Source organism: Oncorhynchus masou, chromosome 32, assembly GCF_036934945.1.
Source record: "Oncorhynchus masou masou isolate Uvic2021 chromosome 32, UVic_Omas_1.1, whole genome shotgun sequence".
NCBI lineage: Eukaryota > Metazoa > Chordata > Actinopteri > Salmoniformes > Salmonidae > Oncorhynchus > Oncorhynchus masou.
In genome coordinates, this window is record NC_088243.1 from 11,448,628 (window position 1) to 11,470,516 (window position 21,889).

The 21,889-nt window shown below is 41.2% G+C and overlaps 1 protein-coding gene across 2 annotated transcripts in view; it reads right to left on the reverse strand.

Moving 5' to 3' along the window:
* Nucleotides 1-21,889, reverse strand: part of LOC135525576 (nesprin-1-like) — a 223,133-nt gene that overhangs the window by 25,353 nt on the left and 175,891 nt on the right. For both annotated transcript variants that reach the window (XM_064953273.1, XM_064953274.1), the window contains 15 exons: nt 21,712-21,859; nt 20,997-21,091; nt 20,389-20,623; nt 19,484-19,678; nt 18,346-18,471; nt 16,589-16,744; nt 15,338-15,496; nt 14,693-14,859; nt 14,195-14,357; nt 11,605-11,792; nt 11,272-11,422; nt 7,538-7,720; nt 6,061-6,198; nt 5,609-5,800; nt 5,164-5,497 (listed from right to left, as the gene is read on the reverse strand). In XM_064953273.1, coding sequence (XP_064809345.1) covers nt 5,164-5,497; nt 5,609-5,800; nt 6,061-6,198; nt 7,538-7,720; nt 11,272-11,422; nt 11,605-11,792; nt 14,195-14,357; nt 14,693-14,859; nt 15,338-15,496; nt 16,589-16,744; nt 18,346-18,471; nt 19,484-19,678; nt 20,389-20,623; nt 20,997-21,091; nt 21,712-21,859 — 2,630 coding nt within the window. The remainder of the gene's footprint in view (nt 1-5,163; nt 5,498-5,608; nt 5,801-6,060; nt 6,199-7,537; nt 7,721-11,271; nt 11,423-11,604; nt 11,793-14,194; nt 14,358-14,692; nt 14,860-15,337; nt 15,497-16,588; nt 16,745-18,345; nt 18,472-19,483; nt 19,679-20,388; nt 20,624-20,996; nt 21,092-21,711; nt 21,860-21,889) is intronic.

Below are 21,889 nucleotides of genomic sequence, written 5' to 3' on the forward strand. Positions count from 1 at the left end.
TAGTGTTATCCATCCACGTTGTGAGATATCATTAATAGTTAGTGTTATCCATCCACGTTGTGAGATATCACTAATAGTTAGTGTTATCCATCCACGTTGTGCGATATCACTAATAGTTAGTGTTATCCATCCACGTTGTGCGATATCACTAATAGTTAGTGTTATCCATCCACGCTGTGAGATATCACTAATAGTTAGTGTTATCCATCCACGTTGTGCGATATCACTAATAGTTAGTGTTATCCATCCACGTTGTGAGATATCATTAATAGTTAGTGTTATCCATCCACGTTGTGAGATATCACTAATAGTTAGTGTTATCCATCCACGTTGTGAGATATCACTAATAGTTAGTGTTATCCATCCACGCTGTGAGATATCACTAATAGTTAGTGTTATCCATCCACGTTGTGCGATATCACTAATAGTTAGTGTTATCCATCCACGTTGTAAGATATCATTAATAGTTAGTGTTATCCACCAGAACCCCCATTAATAGTTAGTGTTATCCATCCACGTTGTGAGATATCATTAATAGTTAGTGTTATCCACCAGAACCCCCATTAATAGTTAGTGTTATCCATCCACATTGTGAGATATCATTAATAGTTAGTGTTACCCATCCACGTTGTGAGATATCATTAATAGTTAGTGTTATCCACCAGAACCCCCATTAATAGTTAGTGTTATCCATCAGAACCCCCATTAATAGTTAGTGTTATCCACCAGAATCCCCATTAATAGTTAGTGTTATCCATCCACGTTGTGAGATATCATTAATAGTTAGTGTTATCCATCCACGTTGTGAGATATCATTAATAGTTAGTGTTACCCATCCACGTTGTGAGATATCATTAATAGTTAGTGTTATCCATCCACGGTGTGAGATATCACTAATAGTTAATGTTATCCACCAGAACCCCCATTAATAGTTAGTGTTATCCATCCACGTTGTGAGATATCACTAATAGTTAGTGTTATCCATCCACGTTGTGAGATATCATTAATAGTTAGTGTTATCCATCCACGTTGTGAGATATCATTAATAGTTAGTGTTATCCATCCACGTTGTGCGATATCACTAATAGTTAGTGTTATCCATCCACGCTGTGAGATATCATTAATAGTTAGTGTTATCCATCCACGTTGTGAGATATCATTAATAGTTAGTGTTATCCATCCACGTTGTGAGATATCACTAATAGTTAGTGTTATCCATCCACGCTGTGAGATATCACTAATAGTTAGTGTTATCCATCCACGTTGTGCGATATCACTAATAGTTAGTGTTATCCATCCACGTTGTAAGATATCATTAATAGTTAGTGTTATCCACCAGAACCCCCATTAATAGTTAGTGTTATCCATCCACGTTGTGCGATATCACTAATAGTTAGTGTTATCCATCCACGCTGTGAGATATCACTAATAGTTAGTGTTATCCATCCACGTTGTGCGATATCACTAATAGTTAGTGTTATCCATCCACGTTGTGAGATATCATTAATAGTTAGTGTTATCCATCCACGTTGTGAGATATCACTAATAGTTAGTGTTATCCATCCACGTTGTGAGATATCACTAATAGTTAGTGTTATCCATCCACGCTGTGAGATATCACTAATAGTTAGTGTTATCCATCCACGTTGTGCGATATCACTAATAGTTAGTGTTATCCATCCACATTGTAAGATATCATTAATAGTTAGTGTTATCCACCAGAACCCCCATTAATAGTTAGTGTTATCCATCCACGTTGTGAGATATCATTAATAGTTAGTGTTATCCACCAGAACCCCCATTAATAGTTAGTGTTATCCATCCACATTGTGAGATATCATTAATAGTTAGTGTTACCCATCCACGTTGTGAGATATCATTAATAGTTAGTGTTATCCACCAGAACCCCATTAATAGTTAGTGTTATCCATCCACGTTGTGAGATATCATTAATAGTTAGTGTTACCCATCCACGTTGTGAGATATCATTAATAGTTAGTGTTATCCATCCACGTTGTGAGATATCATTAATAGTTAGTGTTATCCACCAGAACCCCCATTAATAGTTAGTGTTATCCACCAGAACCCCCATTAATAGTTAGTGTTATCCACCAGAATCCCCATTAATAGTTAGTGTTATCCATCCACGTTGTGAGATATCATTAATAGTTAGTGTTATCCATCCACGTTGTGAGATATCATTAATAGTTAGTGTTACCCATCCACGTTGTGAGATATCATTAATAGTTAGTGTTATCCATCCACGGTGTGAGATATCACTAATAGTTAATGTTATCCACCAGAACCCCCATTAATAGTTAGTGTTATCCATCCACGTTGTGAGATATCACTAATAGTTAGTGTTATCCATCCACGTTGTGAGATATCATTAATAGTTAGTGTTATCCATCCACGTTGTGAGATATCATTAATAGTTAGTGTTATCCATCCACGTTGTGCGATATCACTAATAGTTAGTGTTATCCATCCACGCTGTGAGATATCATTAATAGTTAGTGTTATCCACCAGAACCCCCATTAATAGTTAGTGTTATCCATCCACGTTGTGAGATATCATTAATAGTTAGTGTTATCCATCCACTTTGTGAGATATCATTAATAGTTAGTGTTACCCATCCACGTTGTGAGATATCATTAATAGTTAGTGTTATCCATCCACGTTGTGAGATATCATTAATAGTTAGTGTTATCCATCCACGTTGTGAGTTATCGTTAATAGTTAGTGTTATCCATCCACGTTGTGAGATATCATTAATAGTTAGTGTTATCCATCCACGTTGTGAGATATCACTAATAGTTAGTGTTATCCATCCACGTTGTGCGATATCACTAATAGTTAGTGTTATCCATCCACGTTGTGCGATATCACTAATAGTTAGTGTTATCCATCCACGCTGTGAGATATCACTAATAGTTAGTGTTATCCATCCACGTTGTGCGATATCACTAATAGTTAGTGTTATCCATCCACGTTGTGAGATATCATTAATAGTTAGTGTTATCCATCCACGTTGTGAGATATCACTAATAGTTAGTGTTATCCATCCACGTTGTGAGATATCACTAATAGTTAGTGTTATCCATCCACGCTGTGAGATATCACTAATAGTTAGTGTTATCCATCCACGTTGTGCGATATCACTAATAGTTAGTGTTATCCATCCACGTTGTAAGATATCATTAATAGTTAGTGTTATCCACCAGAACCCCCATTAATAGTTAGTGTTATCCATCCACGTTGTGAGATATCATTAATAGTTAGTGTTATCCACCAGAACCCCCATTAATAGTTAGTGTTATCCATCCACATTGTGAGATATCATTAATAGTTAGTGTTACCCATCCACGTTGTGAGATATCATTAATAGTTAGTGTTATCCACCAGAACCCCCATTAATAGTTAGTGTTATCCATCCACGTTGTGAGATATCATTAATAGTTAGTGTTACCCATCCACGTTGTGAGATATCATTAATAGTTAGTGTTATCCATCCACGTTGTGAGATATCATTAATAGTTAGTGTTATCCACCAGAACCCCCATTAATAGTTAGTGTTATCCACCAGAACCCCCATTAATAGTTAGTGTTATCCACCAGAATCCCCATTAATAGTTAGTGTTATCCATCCACGTTGTGAGATATCATTAATAGTTAGTGTTATCCATCCACGTTGTGAGATATCATTAATAGTTAGTGTTACCCATCCACGTTGTGAGATATCATTAATAGTTAGTGTTATCCATCCACGGTGTGAGATATCACTAATAGTTAATGTTATCCACCAGAACCCCCATTAATAGTTAGTGTTATCCATCCACGTTGTGAGATATCACTAATAGTTAGTGTTATCCATCCACGTTGTGAGATATCATTAATAGTTAGTGTTATCCATCCACGTTGTGAGATATCATTAATAGTTAGTGTTATCCATCCACGTTGTGCGATATCACTAATAGTTAGTGTTATCCATCACGCTGTGAGATATCATTAATAGTTAGTGTTATCCATCCACGTTGTGAGATATCATTAATAGTTAGTGTTATCCATCCACGTTGTGAGATATCACTAATAGTTAGTGTTATCCATCCACGCTGTGAGATATCACTAATAGTTAGTGTTATCCATCCACGTTGTGCGATATCACTAATAGTTAGTGTTATCCATCCACGTTGTAAGATATCATTAATAGTTAGTGTTATCCACCAGAACCCCCATTAATAGTTAGTGTTATCCATCCACGTTGTGAGATATCATTAATAGTTAGTGTTATCCATCCACTTTGTGAGATATCATTAATAGTTAGTGTTACCCATCCACGTTGTGAGATATCATTAATAGTTAGTGTTATCCATCCACGTTGTGAGATATCATTAATAGTTAGTGTTATCCACCAGAACCAGCATTAATAGTTAGTGTTATCCACCAGAACCCCCATTAATAGTTAGTGTTATCCACCAGAACCCCCATTAATAGTTAGTGTTATCCACCAGAATCCCCATTAATAGTTAGTGTTATCCATCCACGTTGTGAGATATCATTAATAGTTAGTGTTATCCATCCACGTTGTGAGATATCATTAATAGTTAGTGTTATCCATCCACGTTGTGAGATATCGTTAATAGTTAGTGTTATCCATCCACGTTGTGAGATATCGTTAATAGTTAGTGTTATAAATCCAGTCGTAAATTAGAAGACGATGGACGAGGAACATTTTTAGCACAATAAAACAATAGACAAAAAACATCTCCCCAAAAGATGCGCACAACCACATGCATCTTTAAAACACACAGGATGCCAACACAAGAAATCAGCTTGAGGTCAGCTGCAGTAGCCTACGTGCCGCACAAATCAAATGAAATGCAAAATGTTAGAAAGCGGTGCTGTTGGTTAACGGTGCCTGTTGTTATGCTTCAGTGTGTGTGTGAGAGAAAACCAAACCAAACTCGTAGCAGGCAGAAAGCAGGCTGTGCGAGTTATTTTTACACACCAAGGCATGTTGCCTAACATCAGATGACCTCAGATGACCTCTCTGAGATCAAGGCTATCCTATCCCCAGTACCTGCCAGTAAGTTGTGAGGGGTCTGGTATCATTAGTACCTTACAGTAGTGGTGCAGGGATGAGGGGTGTAGACTACACTGACCTGACAGAGCGGAAGCAGAAGCTGATCCCTGGTAGCTCCCCTCCTCTCCGTGCTCCTCGTGCTCAGAGGCCAGGCCGAGAGCCCCGCTGGCACTCTCCAGCCTCTTTCTCAGGTCGTAGTCATGGTCCCACTCCAGGGGGATGGAGTCCATGCTGGCTGGGCTGCCCATGCCCGAGCGCTCAGCCCCAGTACGGAGGGGGGCAGTCAGGGAGGGCAGAGGGGAGCTCAGGCAGTCTCCAAGACGTTCACTCCAGGGAATGCTGGACAAGTCCCCAGGTTCACCCAGATCAATCTCCTTGTCCGAGAATGACACATCGTACTCTTCTCCTGTCAGCTGGAAGAGGAGGGATGGGAGGTTAAGGTGTACCTACGAGACAGTCAAAAAAGACCGTCAGCCTCAAAATGAAAAGAACAATGGCTCAGTAGACGTCATCCCCGGGCTCACCGGTAGTCGGATCAGCTTCTTATAGTAACGCTCCACGCGCCCAAACACCTCCTGGTTGTATCTCCGCAGCTCCTCCAGCTCCTCCTCTATAACAGCAGCGTCCAGAGGCTCACTCTTCTGCAGCAGCACCTCTCCCTGGTGGAAGATGTGCTCGACCTTCCCCGTGGTCAGAGAAATCTCCTGCTGGAACGCCTGGTAATCAAAAACAAGCGAGACAGATGCCAGACTGAATACAGTGTGTTTTAGGAACATGGTGGTTAGGATACAGTTGAGCCATGGTAGGAGTTTGTATAGTTTTGCTACCCGGTTCCATAGCAGTCAGAAATAGTGATTATGTAATTATTTCAAGGATTACTGATAGAATTCATAGTATAGTCGAGTTATTGAAGAGCGGAAAAATATGTAGGATTATGAGAGAACAATAAACACTTGTGTAAAGATGCCATCCTTACCCGTAGCTGTTTGATCTTGGCTCGGATGTCACACTCTGAGAAGTGTTCTATGTTGGTGAGCTGCAGGTCCATCTCGGTGAGCCACACCACGACGCTGTCTCTGGCCGTCTCAAACTCCTCACGCTGACTGACAAAGTGCTGGAGAAATCATAAAGACTTCAGCGTACACATCTCTTGAAGCAAAAACAATGTTTTTCTTTGATCTGGAACTTCGTGCAGACACTCCACATGATTCTGCCAACTAGAACCAATGAAATTACATCCTTGCTGGTATTTTTTCACCTTTATTTAACCAGGTAGGCAAGTTGAGAACAAGTTCTCATTTACAATTGCGACCTGGCCAGGATAAAGCAAAGCAGTTCGAGACATACAACGACACAGAGTTACACATGGAGTAAAACAAACATACAGTCAATAATACAGTATAAACAAGTCTATATACGATGTGAGCAAATGAGGTGAGATAAGGGAGGTAAAGGCAAAAAAAGGCCATGGTGGCAAAGTAAATACAATATAGCAAGTAAAACACTGGAATGGTAAATTTGCAATGGAAGAATGTGCAAAGTAGAAATAAAAATAATGGGGTGCAAAGGAGCAAACTAAATAAATTAATTAAATACAGTAGGGAAAGAGGTAGTTGTTTGGGCTAAAATATAGGTGGGCTATGTACAGGTGCAGTAATCTGTGAGCTGCTCTGACAGTTGGTGCTTAAAGCTAGTGAGGGAGATAAGTGTTTCCAGTTTCAGTGCTTTTTGTAGTTCGTTCCAGTCATTGGCAGCAGAGAACTGGAAGGAGAGGCGGCCAAAGAAATAATTGGTTTTGGAGGTGACTAGAGAGATATACCTGCTGGAGTGTGTGCTACAGGTGGGAGATGCTATGGTGACCAGCGAACTGAGATAAGGGGGGACTTTACCTAGCAGGGTCTTGTAGATGACATGGAGCCAGTGGGTTTGGCGACGAGTATGAAGCGAGGGCCAGCCAACGAGAGCGTACAGGTCGCAATGGTGGGTAGTATATGGGGCTTTGGTGACAAAACGGATTGCACTGTGATAGACTGCATCCAATTTGTTGAGTAGGGTATTGGAGGCTATTTTGTAAATGACATCGCCAAAGTCGAGGATTGGTAGGATGGTCAGTTTTACAAGGGTATGTTTGGCAGCATGAGTGAAGGATGCTTTGTTGCGAAATAGGAAGCCAATTCTAGATTTAACTATGGATTGGAGATATTTGATATGGGTCTGGAAGGAGTATAGTTTCTTTCCGAGAGCAGTACCAACCCTCAGGAGTGTAGAATCCCACTGGGCACAAACATCAATTCAACGTCTATTCTACATTGGTTCAAAGTAATTTCATTGAAATGATGTGGAAACAACGTTGATTCAGCCAGTGTTTGCCAAGTGAGATTGGACTATATACACCATACTTTCTGTTGTGTTACAGTTGCTCAACGAGGCCTACTCTGGATGTGACTCTGTACCTTGAGCCTGCGGAGGATGGAGGCCACCCTCTTCTGCAGGTTATCCCAGCGCTGGTTCCCGTCGTGGGACATTTCCCGGAGGCGACAGGAGGAGTCTGTGCGGTTCTCCCTGGCAAGACGGCGGTACTGTTTATTGATCGTCTCCAGCTGGGTCAGGCTCTCGTGGGACTGACACTGAAATGCCTGGAACACACACACAAATATAACCAACACATTAAGAATCAAAAAGAGACAAGTTGCTTGAAAATTTCAATGACCATTTAATTGATCAATTTATTACTCAGGGATGAGATATGAGTTTTGTCCATGTAAAGTGCATTCTGAAAGTGTTCAGACCACTTGACTTTTCCACATTTTGTTATGTCACACCCTTATTCTGACATGTATTACTAGTCTTCCCCCCTCATCAATCTACACACAAATACCCCATAAAGACAAAAAAAAATGGTTTTCAGAAATGTTTGCAAATGTACCTAAGTATTCAGACCCTTTACTCAGTACTTTGTTGAAGAAACTTTGGCAGCGATTACAGCCTTTAGTCTTCTTGGGAATGAAGCTATAAGCTTGCCACACCTGTATTTGGGGAGATTCTCCCATTCTTCTCTGCAGATCCTCTCAAGCTCTGTCAGGTTGGATGGGGAGTGTCGCTGCACAGTTATTGGGCCACTCAAGGACATTCAGAGACTTGTCCCAAAGCCATTCCTGCATTGTCTTGGCTCTGTGCTTAGGGTAGTTGTCCTGTTGGAAGGTGAAACTTCACCCCAGTCTGAGGTTCTGACTGCTCTGGAGCAGGTTTTCATCAAGGATCTCTGTACTTTGCATCGTTCATCGTTTGCCCGACCCTGGCAAGTCTCCCAGTCCCTGCCACTGAAAAACATCCCCACAGCATGATGCTGTCACCACCATGATTTACCGTAGGGATGGTGCCAGGTTTCCTCCAGATGTAACGCTTAGCATTCAGACCAAAGGGTTCAATCTTGGTTTCATCAGACCAGATAATCTTGTTTCCCATGGTCTGAGAGTCCTTTAGGTGCCTTGTGTCAAACGCCAAGCGGGATGGCCTGTGCATTTTACTGAGGAGTGGCTTCCGTCTGGCCACTACCATAAAGGCCTGATTGGTGGAGTGCTGCAGAGATGGTTGTCCGTCTGGAAGGTTCTTCCATCTCCATAGAGGAACTCTGGAGCTCTGTCAGAGTGACCATCGGGTTCTTGGTCACCTCCCTGACCAAGGACTTCTCCCCCGATTGTTCAGTTTTGCCGGGCGGCCAGCTCTAGCAAGAGTCCATCTGGTGGTTCCAAACTTCTTTCATTTAAGAATGATGGAGGCTACTGTTCTTGGGGACCTTCAATGCTGCAGACATTTTTTGGTACCCTTCCCCAGATCTGTTCTCGACACAATCCTGTCTCGGAGCCTGACTAGGGACAATTCCTTCGACCTCAGGGCTTGGTTTTTGCTCTGCCATGCAGTCAACTGTGAGACCATATATAGACAGGTACAGTTCAAGTCGGAAGTTCACATACACCTTAGCCAAATACATTTAAACTCAGTGTTTCACAATTCCTGACATTTAATCCTAGTAAAAATTCCCTGTCTTAGGTCAGTTAGGATCACCACTTTATTTTAGGAATGTGAAATGTCAGAATAATAGCAGAGAGAATGATTTATTTCAGCTTGTATTTCTTTCATCACATTCCCAGTGGGTCAGAAGTTTACATACACTCAATTAGTATTTGGTAGCATTGCCTTTAAATTGTTTAACTTGGGTCAAACGTTTCGGGTAGCCATACACAAGCTTCCCACAATAAGTTGGGTGAATTATGGCCCATTCCTCCTGACAGAGCTGGTGTAACTGAGTCAGGTTTGTAGGCCTCCTTGCTCACACACGCCTTTTCAGTTCTGCCCACACATTTTCTACAGGATTGAGGTCAGGGCTTTGTGATGGCCACTCCAATACCTTGACTTTGTTGTCCTTAAGCCATTTTGCCACAACTTTGGAAGTATGCTTGGGGTCATTGTCCATTTGGAAGACCCATTTGCGACCAAGCTTTAACTTCCCGACTGATGTCTTGAGATGTTGCTTCAATACATCCACATCATTTTCCTTTCTCATGAAGCCATCTATTCTGTGAAGTGCACCAGTCCCTCCTGCAGCAAAGCACCCCCACAACATGATGCTGATGTAACGGATGTGAAACGGCTAGCTTAGTTAGCGGTGCGCGCTAAATAGCATTTCAATCGGTGACGTCACTTGCTCTGAGACCATGAAGTAGTGGTTCCCCTTGCTCTGCAAGGGCCGCGGCTTTTGTGGATTGATGGGTAACGATGCTTCGTGGGTGACTGTTGTGGATGCGTGCAAAGGGTCCCTGGTTCGTGTCTGGGTATGGGCAAGGGGACGGTCTAAAGTTATACTGTTACACTGACACCCCCATGCTTCATGGTTGGGATGGAATTCTTTGGCTTGCAAGCCTCCCCCTTTTTCCTCCAAACATAACGATGGTCATTATGGTCAAACAGTTCTATTATTGTTTCATCAGACCAGGGGACATTTCTCCAAAAAGTACGATCTTTGTCCCCATGTGTAGTTCCAAACCGTTGTCTGGCTTTTTTATGGCGGTTTTGGAGCAGTGGCTTCTTCCTTGCTGAGCGGCCTTTCAGGTTATGTCGATATAGGACTTGTGTTACTGTGGATATAGATACTTTTGTACCTGTTTCCTCCAGCATCTTCACAAGGTCCTTTGCTGTTATTCTGGGATTGGTTTGCACTTTTCGCACCAAAGTACGTTAATCTCTAGGAGACAGAACGCGTCTCCTTCCTGAGCGGTATGACAGCTGCATGGTCCCATGGTGTTTATACTTGCGTGCTATTGTATGTACAGATGAACATGGTACCTTCAAGCGTTTGGAAATTGCTCCCAAGGATGAAGCAGACTTGTGGAGGTCTACAATTTTTTTCTGAGTTCTTGGCTGATTTCTTTTGATTTTCCCATGATGTCAAGCAAAGAGGCACTGAGTGTGAAGGTAGGCCTTGAAATACATCCACAGGTACACCTCCAATTGACTCAAATTATGTCAATTAGCCCATCCGAAGCTTCTAAAGCCATGCCATAATTTTCTGGAATTATCCAAGCTGTTTAAAGGAACAGTCAACTTAGTGTATGTAAACTTATGACCCACTGGAATTGTGATACAGTGAATTATAAGTGAAATAATCTGTCTGTAAACAATTGTTGGAGAAATTACTTGTGTCATGCACAAAGGAGATGTCCTAACCGACTTGCCAAAACTATAGCTTGTTAACAAGAAATTTGTAGAGTGGTTGAAAAACTAGTTATAATGACTCCAACCTAAGTGTACGTAAACTTCCGACTTCAACTGTATGTGCCTTTTCCAAATCATGTCCAATCAAATGAATTTACCACAGGAGGACTCCAATCAAGTTGTAGAAATATATCAAGGATGATCAATGGAAACAGGATTTCAATTTTGAGTCTCATAGCAAAGGGTCTGAATGCTTATGTAAATAAGGTGTTTCTGTTTTTATTATTTGTATTAATTTGCAAACATTTCTAAAAACCTGCATTTGTTTTGTCATTATAGGGTATTGTGTGTAGATTGATCAAATAAATGTAATCTATTTTAGAACAAGGCTGTAACATAAACAAAATGAGGAAAAAGGAGAATAGAGTGGTTATATCCAACTAGGACTAGGTGGTCTGTAGTAGCATGTCTGTACCTCAAACTTCTTGAGTTCTTCCTTGGCCACTGTGTACAGTACTCCTGAAGAGTTGGGTAGAGCAGCGGTCTTCTCTGAGGTCACTAGCCACTCCTCAAAGCGCATAAAGTCTTCTTTGATCTTCTGCCATAAACGCCATGTCTCTTCAATCCTTACACATTAAAACGATATGGACAGTTTAAGGTGTGGTGAGAGCCTATATCACAAGTACATGTTTCCAAATTTACCAAACCTAGAATTACATTACTGCACTTGTTGATAGTCTTGAAAGTAAAAATTCTGACTACTTTAGAAACTACAGCGCCTAAATCCTAAATTTAGTGTGTCTCGTACTTGAGCCTCCTCTCCATGGACAGGGCACAGATTCTCCTCCAACGTCGGTCCAGGTTCCTGGTGGTCTGCTGGATGGAATCACACTCTGTGTCCGTGGCACAGACGTCACCGTCGTGTAACAACACCTCACACAGGTTCAACGCAGACGCCACACTGGTGCTGTGCTTCTCTATGTCACGCTGAAGCTCCTGGGTGGACGAAGAGAAAGATGGAAGGATGTTATCTTATATTATGGTACAGAAAGAGGATGTTATCTTATATTATGGTACAGAAAGAGGATGTTATCTTATATTATGGTACAGAAAGAGGATGTTATCTTATGGTACAGAAAGAGGATGTTATCTTATATTATGGTACAGAAAGAGGATGTTATCTTATATTATGGTACAGAAAGAGGATGTTATCTTATATTATGGTACAGAAAGAGGATGTTATCTTATATTATGGTACAGAAAGAGGATGTTATCTTATATTATGGTACAGAAAGAGGATGTTATATTATATTATGGTACAGAAAGAGGATGTTATATTATATTATGGTACAGAAAGAGGATGTTATATTATATTATGGTACAGAAAGAGGATGTTATATTATATTATGGTACAGAAAGAGGATGTTATCTTATATTATGGTACAGAAAGAGGATGTTATCTTATATTATGGTACAGAAAGAGGATGTTGTTATCTTAATCTTTTTTAGAATCAAGAAGCCTACTAAGACTTTTCAATAAGCCTACCTCTATTGTACTGTCTATAAGCCTACCTCTATTGTACTGTCTATAAGCCTACCTCTATTGTACTGTCTATAAGCCTACCTCTATTGTACTGTCTATAAGCCTACCTCTATTGTACTGTCTATAAGCCTACCTCTATTGTACTGTCTATAAGCCTACCTCTATTGTACTGTCTATAAGCCTACCTCTATTGTACTGTCTATAAGCCTACCTCTATTGTACTGTCTATAAGCCTACCTCTATTGTACTGTCTATAAGCCTACCTCTATTGTACTGTCTATAAGCCTACCTCTATTGTACTGTCTATAAGCCTACCTCTATTGTACTGTCTATAAGCCTACCTCTATTGTACTGTCTATAAGCCTACCTCTATTGTACTGTCTATAAGCCTACCTCTATTGTACTGTCTATAAGCCTACCTCTATTGTACTGTCTATAAGCCTACCTCTATTGTACTGTCTATAAGTCTACCTCTATTGTACTGTCTATAAGCCTACCTCTATTGTACTGTCTATAAGCCTACCTCTATTGTACTGTCTATAAGCCTACCTCTATTGTACTGTCTATAAGCCTACCTCTATTGTACTGTCTATAAGCCTACCTCTATTGTACTGTCTATAAGCCTACCTCTATTGTACTGTCTATAAGCCTACCTCTATTGTACTGTCTATAAGCCTACCTCTATTGTACTGTCTATAAGCCTACCTCTATTGTACTGTCTATAAGCCTACCTCTATTGTACTGTCTATAAGCCTACCTCTATTGTACTGTCAATAAGCCTACCTCTATTGTACTGTCTATAAGCCTACCTCTATTGTACTGTCTATAAGCCTGTCTGCTGGGAACTGAACAGGAATCAATAAAATATCAACATAAACAACTGTTATTGATTATGTAGCTGTGGCGGCCCACTTTTTGGAAGCGAACCACTCGATTTCGCCCCTACGTTAAATGGCCATCGAACATGTCACCCTCCCTAGGAGAGGGGGTGACCTTGACAATTTATTGTTAAAATGAGAGGCTGCCTGGATCTTTAATTTAAAGACCCTCGCTCCCTTCGGTCTCAACGTAGACTTTGATCTGAAGCCATTCTTGTGATTATTGTGATTTTGCTTTTCATTATAAATGTTTGTAGGCCTATGTAGCCACATTGTATCTATTATCGTATGCTATCCATTCATGTTTTTGTATGTTCTTCTTATATCTGAGAATTAACCAATGATATCAGGCCACACCCGGCCATGATTACAGACACCTGTGTGTGTTCTTTAACAATTTATAAACTAGTCACTCCGCAGTGTTTGTCATTATACCCTGATGAAGACAGCTTGTCTGTCAAAACTTTGGTTATTAAATTATTGCATCTGAGCTCGTAGAGTGTGCGGCTCTTCCTTTTTTTCCAAGTATCAATAGCTATACCATGGGGTGTACGTTATAATTTCAAAGTACCCACAGCCCACTGATGAGGTAGCCTGGTGGTCCCAGGTCTGTTTGTGCTGTCTTACCAACTGCTACAGATGTAGGATCTAATTTGATCACTCTTTTGTTGCCAAGAAAGTTCCTGCACTGCAGAAAATGAGAACTTGTAGTGTGTTTAAAAAGGCTTCTAAAGTTCATCATTTACACTCTAAAATGTCAGACTTAATTTGTCCTTTTGAAAAATGTATCAACCCTTTCAAAACATTTCATTAATAACAATCCACATAAAAATTCACATTTGCTGTTGCTGCAGAATTATTTTCCTGCTGTAGAAATCTGTCTCAAATGAAGATACTACATCTGTATGACCGTTGCAGTGACAAGGAGCTGGTGAGACAACATAAACAGACCACCAGGCTACAGCCACAGTATTTACCTGCTGCAGGTCCAGCTTCCGCTGTATCTCCTGGGAGTCACAGGTGTCGTATAGGATGGGTCTGGACAGCTCAGTCTCTATGTGGGTCAGCCAGGACCGCAGACTAATCATGTTCTTATCCAGTTGCTGCACTGCCACCAGAGTCTCCCTCAGCTTCTTCAACCTGCCAGTGGGATACACAATAGTTGTTTTAGAAAAACATACACAACGCAGTAGATTCCTGGTGATAAAGCACCTAAAGACAATTAACAAACAATTAACAACGTCATTAAATCGCTTCTTTCCACTCATTGTTTTTATTTAATTTAACCAAGAAGTCACATTGAGTACAGATTATGCTAAGTACCGTACACTGAGAAAGCCAGAGTGTTTCTGACAGCCAAGGAAAAGGTTGCATCAAAGCAAACATTAATGCCAATGGCCCGTTGGAACACAAGTGTGTGTACAGTGTGTCCATGTACTTCCTTTCCCACACACACACAGCCGTAGTATCCTTACCTGGCTCCGATGAGGTCCAGCAGGTGTTGCCAGCGCTCGCCCACCATGCTGAGTTTGTGTTCTATCTCAGATGCCTTGGTCTCATGGCTGGCCTTGGCCAGTCTCTCCCCCAGTTGGTACAGCTGCTGCTTGTTCTCCTGAGCCACCGCTATCTCCTCATAGTAGTCCTGAGAGAGGAGGGATAGACACACTTGAGAGTGGTTTGAGTACAGCGGAAATACAGTAGTCAGACCCGGTGGAAAACTAATGGTATATTTGGAATGAAATACTATTGAAAGAGCGATCAACTGCCACAACAAATTATAACACAAGCCTGTATACCTAGAGTAGAGTACATCAGAGTAGAGTAGATCAGAGTGGAGTATAACAGATTAGAGTATAACAGAGTAGAGTATAACAACGTACAGTAGAGTAGATCAGAGTAGAGTACAGTAGAGTAGATCAGAGTATAACAGAGTACAGTAGAGTACATCAGAGTAGAGTTTAACAGAGTAGAGTATAACAGAGTAGAGTACAGTAGATCAGAGTAGAGTATAACAGATCCGAGTAGAGTACAGTAGTACAGTTCAATGGGATATCTGTCTAAAACTAAAACATGAATGAAAAGTTATGCATACTGTAGGGTAAGTTTCTGTTGGTGTTTACCTTGCGTAGCTTCTCGATCATCTCCTCGATTCTGACGTCTCCATTCTGAGAGACCTTGCTCTCCATTTGGGTAAGCCAATCACAGAGCTCCCTGTTCTTCTCCTTAAACACAGCCCACTCACTCAGCTTCTCACCCACCTGCTGCTGCCGCAGGGATAGCTATGGAGAGAAAGAGACAGCAAGATACAGATACATTGAAACTCACACGTTGTAATAATACTAATTTATGAATAACTCACCATGGTAAGGATAATTGTTAGCTGCACAGATAAATAAATAAACATACACAACTACCGGTGCTAGGTAATATGCATAGATTTAACAGAACCGCAATGAAGAGGTACTGCAGCAGTAGATGTCTAGAGTTGTTGCTTGACGTAATAGATCTAGCACAGTGTTTCCTGTCACTAGCTGGTCTCTGGTCAACATACTCATATAAAACACTGGATGTTGTTTGAAGGGGGAGGCATCCTCACTGTTTTGTATTGAGATTTCTCTCTACCTCAGACTTAGTTGTATACGGCCCAGTGCAGAGCCTGGATGCCAGATCTGATTCTGCTCTCTTGCCAACTCTCTTGCGACTAGGTGAAACATCTGTTGATGATGCGCCCTTGAGCAAGGCACTTAACCATAGTTGTTCTGGATAAGTGTCTGCTAAATTACAAAAATTCCACTATTTAGTCAGTGCAAGCCTGAAAGATTTACCCTTGTCCTACTGTATGTAGTGGAGCATTGGGACCACATGTCATTACAACTTAAAATGACTGCTCTTGTCTCTGTTTGCCAGACACGCCACCTACAGATGCTGTATCTTAATTTGATCGTCCTGTTGCTGAAGGAATTTTCCTGCACATCAACAAATGCAAACTTGTAGTGTATTCTAGGTATAAAAAGGCGTCTAAAGTTTGTAATCTCCTCTTGAAAATGTCAGACTTTATTGTATCAACCCCTATAAAAAAATGATTATGTAAATTATAATCCACATAACAATATACTTTTCCTTTTGCTGCAGGATTATTGTCCTGTTGTGTGGAACCTTCTCAAATTAAGATACAGGATCTGTATTTTGGCAGAGACTGCTTCTCCTAACATTAACATATATTTATTTATATGTGTGTTGATTTGATATAGAGAAATAGTTGTGAAAGGGAGGAGAGAGAGTGCTGAAAGAGCAGTGGGCTGGATTCAAACCGTGCTGCCATGCTGGCAGCAGTACACTGTACAGCAACATATTCAACAGCCATATAGTACCTGGTGACAGATCTCCTCCCACTGGCGGTGCAGAAGCTCCATGCGTTCCTGTAGAACAGACAGGTCCTCAGCACTGATGTAGCAGGACAGGGACTCCCTCAGCACCGTCAGGTGGGCTAGGTCTTCTGTCCAGCCGTCAAACGTCTTCTCCAAGTCCTGGTCATGGGAGAAGAGAATGTTATCAGCTACTTTCGTTGACCTAAAGCAGGTTTATTCTTAGCCATAATGACCTTAGCAGATGCAGAACACCTTGGTTTGAAGGCATTTTTAACTGATGTAATTACAGACAAACTCAATCGGCACCTCAATAGGATCTTATTACATCACGACATTCCTTCAACATTCTTCCAACATTCCCCACGGATGCCAGGAGCTGTTTACTGCTCTATGCAGTACTGAACATGTGATAGACATAATAGGTACACTACCGTTCAAAAGTTTGGGGTCACTTAGAATTGTCCTTGTTTTTCAAAGAAAAGCACATTTTTTTGTCCATTAAAATAACATCAAATTGATCAGAAATACACTGTAGACATATATTTCTGATGTTGTAAATGACAAACGGCAGATTTGTTTATGAAATATCTACATAGGCATACAGAGGCCCATTGTTGTTCTGATCAGCAACCATCACTCCTGTGTTCCAATGGCATGCTGTGTTAGCTAATCCAAGTTTATCATTTTAAAAGGCTAATTGATCATTAGAAAACCCTTTTGCAATTATGTTAGCACAGCTGAAAACTGTTTTTCTGGTTAAAGAAGCATTAAAACTGGCCTTCTTTAGACTAGTTGAGTATCTGGAGCATCAGCATTTTTGGGTTCGATTACAGGCTCAAAATGGCCAGAAACAAATTTCTTTCTTCTGAAATTCATCAGTCTATTCTTGTTCTGAGAAATTAAGGCTATTCCATGTGAGAAATTGCCAAGAAACTGAACATCACGTACAATGCTGTGTACTACTCCCTTCACAGTACAGCGCAAAATGTCTCTAACCAGAATAGAATGAGGAGTGGGAGGCCCCGGTGCACAACTGAGCAAGAGGACAAGTACATTAGAGTGTCTAGTTTAAGAAACAGACGCCTCATAAGTCCTCAACTGGCAGCTTCATTAAATAGTACCCGCAAAACACCAGTCTCAACGTCAACAGTGAAGAGGCGACTCCGGGATGCTGGCTTTTTAGGCAGAGCTCCTCTGTTCAGTGTCTGTGTTTTTTGCCAATCTTAATCTTTTCCTTTTATTGGCCAGTCTGAGATATGGCTTTTGCAACTCTGCCTAGAAGGCCAGCATCCCAGAGTCGCCTCTTCACTGTTGATGTTGAGACTGGTGTTTTGCGGGTACTATTTAATGAAGCTACCAGTTGAACGGTAGTGTAGGTCATTGGAGTGACAGGCTGCCGTGATCAGCAGATTCAGTTTACATTCTTTTGTCTATATTCTGTCTGTGTATTCTGCTTATTGTAAGGCGATGTCAGCATCACTTCACCAGTTCAAATTCACAGTACATGTAAATGTACTTGGCGGATAAAGGTGATTCTGAGTGAAGGAAAAACATGGTACTATTCTCTTGCATTTTGTCAATTGTTTGCATGCATGGCTCCTTTGCGAAAGAGACCTTGGTCTCATGGATAGAGCTTGGTCTCCCTGTTAAAATAAAGGCAAAATAAACACAAATAAAATGTATTATGTTAGATGGTATATGAGTCACTTCAGTATGTGTCTCCATGAGCTGTATTGAGCAGGTTGCAGATCTAAAGTTACCTTGCATCGCATCTGTTCCACTTGCAAGTCCTCGTGGTGATCAGGGAGGGACTGAGAGAACTGCTGTTTGAACTCCCTCAGCTTCTCCAGAGAACCCTCGATGCCTCTCTCACATGTCTCCCAGTCCTGTAGATGACATACAGACACAATGTGTCACTATGTTGTTGTGTTCACAATTAGGTATCAATCATCAATAAATCAATCAAACGTAGAGCTAAATTTGTGTTTAACTTCTTATGGCTGGGGGGCAGTATTGAGTAGCTTGGATGAATAAGTTGCCCAAAGTAAACGGCCTGCTCCTCAGTCTCAGTTGCTAATATATGCATATTATTATTAGTATTGGATAGAAAACTCTAAAGTTTCTAAAACTGTTTGAATGATGTCTGTGAGTATAACAGAACTCATATGGCAGGCAAAATCCTGAGGAGAAATCAAAACAGGAAGTGAGAAATCTGAGCTTTGTATGTATTCACCAGAGTCCCCAATGAAATCCCCTTGAGATATTAATAATGTTGCACTGCCTAGGAGTTCCACTAGATGTGTGTTTAAAGGAACAGCTAAAGGTGTGTTTAAAGTAACAGCTAAGGGTGTGTTTAAAGTAACAGCTATGGGTGTGTTTAAAGGAACAGCTATGGGTGTGTTTAAAGGAACAGCTATGGGTGTGTTTAAAGGAACAGCTAAAGGTGTGTTTAAAGGAACAGCTAAAGGTGCGTTTAAACGAACAGCTAAAGGTGTGTTTAAAGGAACAGCTAAGGGTGTGTTTAAAGGAACAGCTAAGGGTGTGTTTAAAGGAACAGCTAAAGGTGCGTTTAAAGGAACAGCGAAAGGTGTGTTTAAAGGAACAGCGAAAGGTGTGTTTAAAGGAACAGCTAAAGGTGTTTTTAAAGGAACAGCTAACGGTGTGTTTAAAGTTCTATGTGCGGTTTTGCACACTAGCTTCAAACAGCTGAAAATACAATATTTTTGGTTACTGAAAATATAGCTCATAGAGTTTTACAATGACTCTCTACACTATATATTGCTTGTTTTGTCACATAAACTGAAATTAGGCAAACTATTAGAATTTTAGAAACCAGGAAAATGTTGTTTAAAGTTACAGCTAAAGGTGTGTTTAAAGGTACAGTTTGGTGCAGTGTACCTTGTCCAGCTTGTCCAGCTCACGCCTCTGTTCCTCCAGGCAGATGGTGGCGTGTCTCCAGCGTTCCTGGATGTCTGTGAGCTCTCCCTGCAGAGACACCTCTGCCCTGCTGTCTGCAGATAGAAGCAGCTGTTTCCCAGCTTCTACTGTCAGGATGTAAGAGCCCTGCTGTCGCTGTAGGACCTTCTCCTTTATCTGGGATAACAGGGGATACCGGAAAGTCAGCACATAACATTAACACTGATCCTAACCATCCACCGTCAGGATGTTAGAGCCCTGCTGTCGCTGTAGGACCTTCTCTTTCAGCTGGAGGAATACAGAGGCTGGACAGTTAGAACGTAACCCTGACCCTAACTCAGTGATATTCAAATGTTTTCAATGGTATCTAATGACACAACCTTAAAACACATTTCAATTTTACATAAACAAATAACCTTCAATTCATTACATTTACTGACTTTGAATATCACTGCCCTAACACTCCACTGTTAGGATGTATCTGCACTGCTGCCCCTACAGAACCTTATCCTTCAACTGGGATAACAGAGACATAGGAATATATCAGGATAGTTAGAGCATAACCCTGATCCTAACTCTAACCTTTATCAATGGCTCTAATGTGGTAGCAAACAATAAAGGTGATAGTTGTCAGCCGTGCCTTGTTCCCCGGTACAGCTGAAAGGGTGAAGATATTGCCATTTGAGGATAAGTACTATACTGTTATCCATTAAATATCTCTCCATCTCCAAAGTCATATTTGTGCAGGGTGAAAAAAGGTAGTCCCATTCGACACAGTCGTCAGAGAGAGTGAGTTTTGGTATAAATAGTCACACGTTTTATATCACCAAGAAGAAGGTAGCTAGCTAGGGTCAAGAGGTCATCAGAGTTAGTTGAGCCTAAAATACCTGAACTGCATCCAGCATGGATCTGGCCTGCTGCAGGGGTACGGGCGCCCCAGCCAGTAGGGCCTCAGCGGGGTGTGAGATCTCCACTAGCCATTTCCTCAGCTTTTCTGACATATCCCTGTAACGTTGCCACTGGCGGATCAGGCTGTCGATGATACCCTGCCTTTGCTGGGCGCGACGCACAACGCCCTGCCACTGGTTACTCAACAGCAACAACTTCCGGTTGAATTCATCCCTGCAGGAGAGAGAGGACATTTACAGGCAAGATAAGAACTGAATTAGATGGATATACTGTACACCAGGTTTTCCCAAACTAGGTCCTGGGCCCCCTCTGGGTGCAGGTTTTGTTCTTTGCCCTAGCACTACACAGCTAATTCAAATAATCCACTCATCATCAAGGTTTGATTATGAGCCCTGGAACCTGCTGTAGAGGACTCATACAAAGCAGACAAGAATGATCAAGTTTATACCAAGGGACTCATCTACAGCTTTGTGAATGATAAGAGCCAAGTACACGTCAAGTTAAGTCAAGATTTGTTTAAGTGCATCATATGAGTGTCATGATATGTGTATCAACAAACTTTACAAAATGAGGCAGTGTACTGTACCTGTCATCCACCTGTCCCTGCGCCAGCATCCTCTGGCCATCACTGATTATAGAGTAGAGGATCTGCTGACGGCTGAACATCTCAGCCTGAAATAGCTGTGGAGAAAAACACATTCAGATTTCAGATCAGAGTTAGAGCATCTTGGGAAGTGACATAACAGTAATTATTGCATTATAGCAGTCATGATGACTCTATGGAATCCAGACGTCCCAAATCCCAGCACACAAAGCTGGTTGAAATGATGTAATTATACCTTTAACTTTAGTGGGCAAAAATCAGGGTCACATAGTCTTAACAAATCTACATTGAAACAAAAGTATACACCTCAAACACATGGTTATGGGCTTTAACAAAATAAGACATCAAGTACTATGTCAGATATAGAGTTGAAATGTATTACATTTTGAGTTTGCATTCCAAAACTGTACTTTATATGCAGCACAGAAGAGTGAAATATAACAAAACCGCTTGACATAGAAACACAGGATTATCAGTGTTGACATTTTTTAAATTTCATTATAAAATTATGAAAAATATGAATAACATTCCACCATGGGGCCACTAGAGGGAGTTTTGGTAATTTGACTGCAGGAAAGGGCTACAACCAGATCACAACCAGAACTGGTTCAGATCTAGTTGTAAACTGGGATGACGTCATAATTCCCCCCTGGGTTCACTACTGGGTTATGTTTCCAGCAGGACATCCTCCACCTACTTTGTGCGCTCTCTGCTGCTCCATCAGACTCTGGTAGTTCCCAGAGATCTCCACGGCCAGTTTCTCCTCTGTCTGTACCAGGAACTCCATCCACGTCTCACACTTCTCCAGGAACGTCTGCTGCTGCAGCAGGAATGACTGCAGTTTGCTGAGGAGAGACCAACAACCAAAAATATCA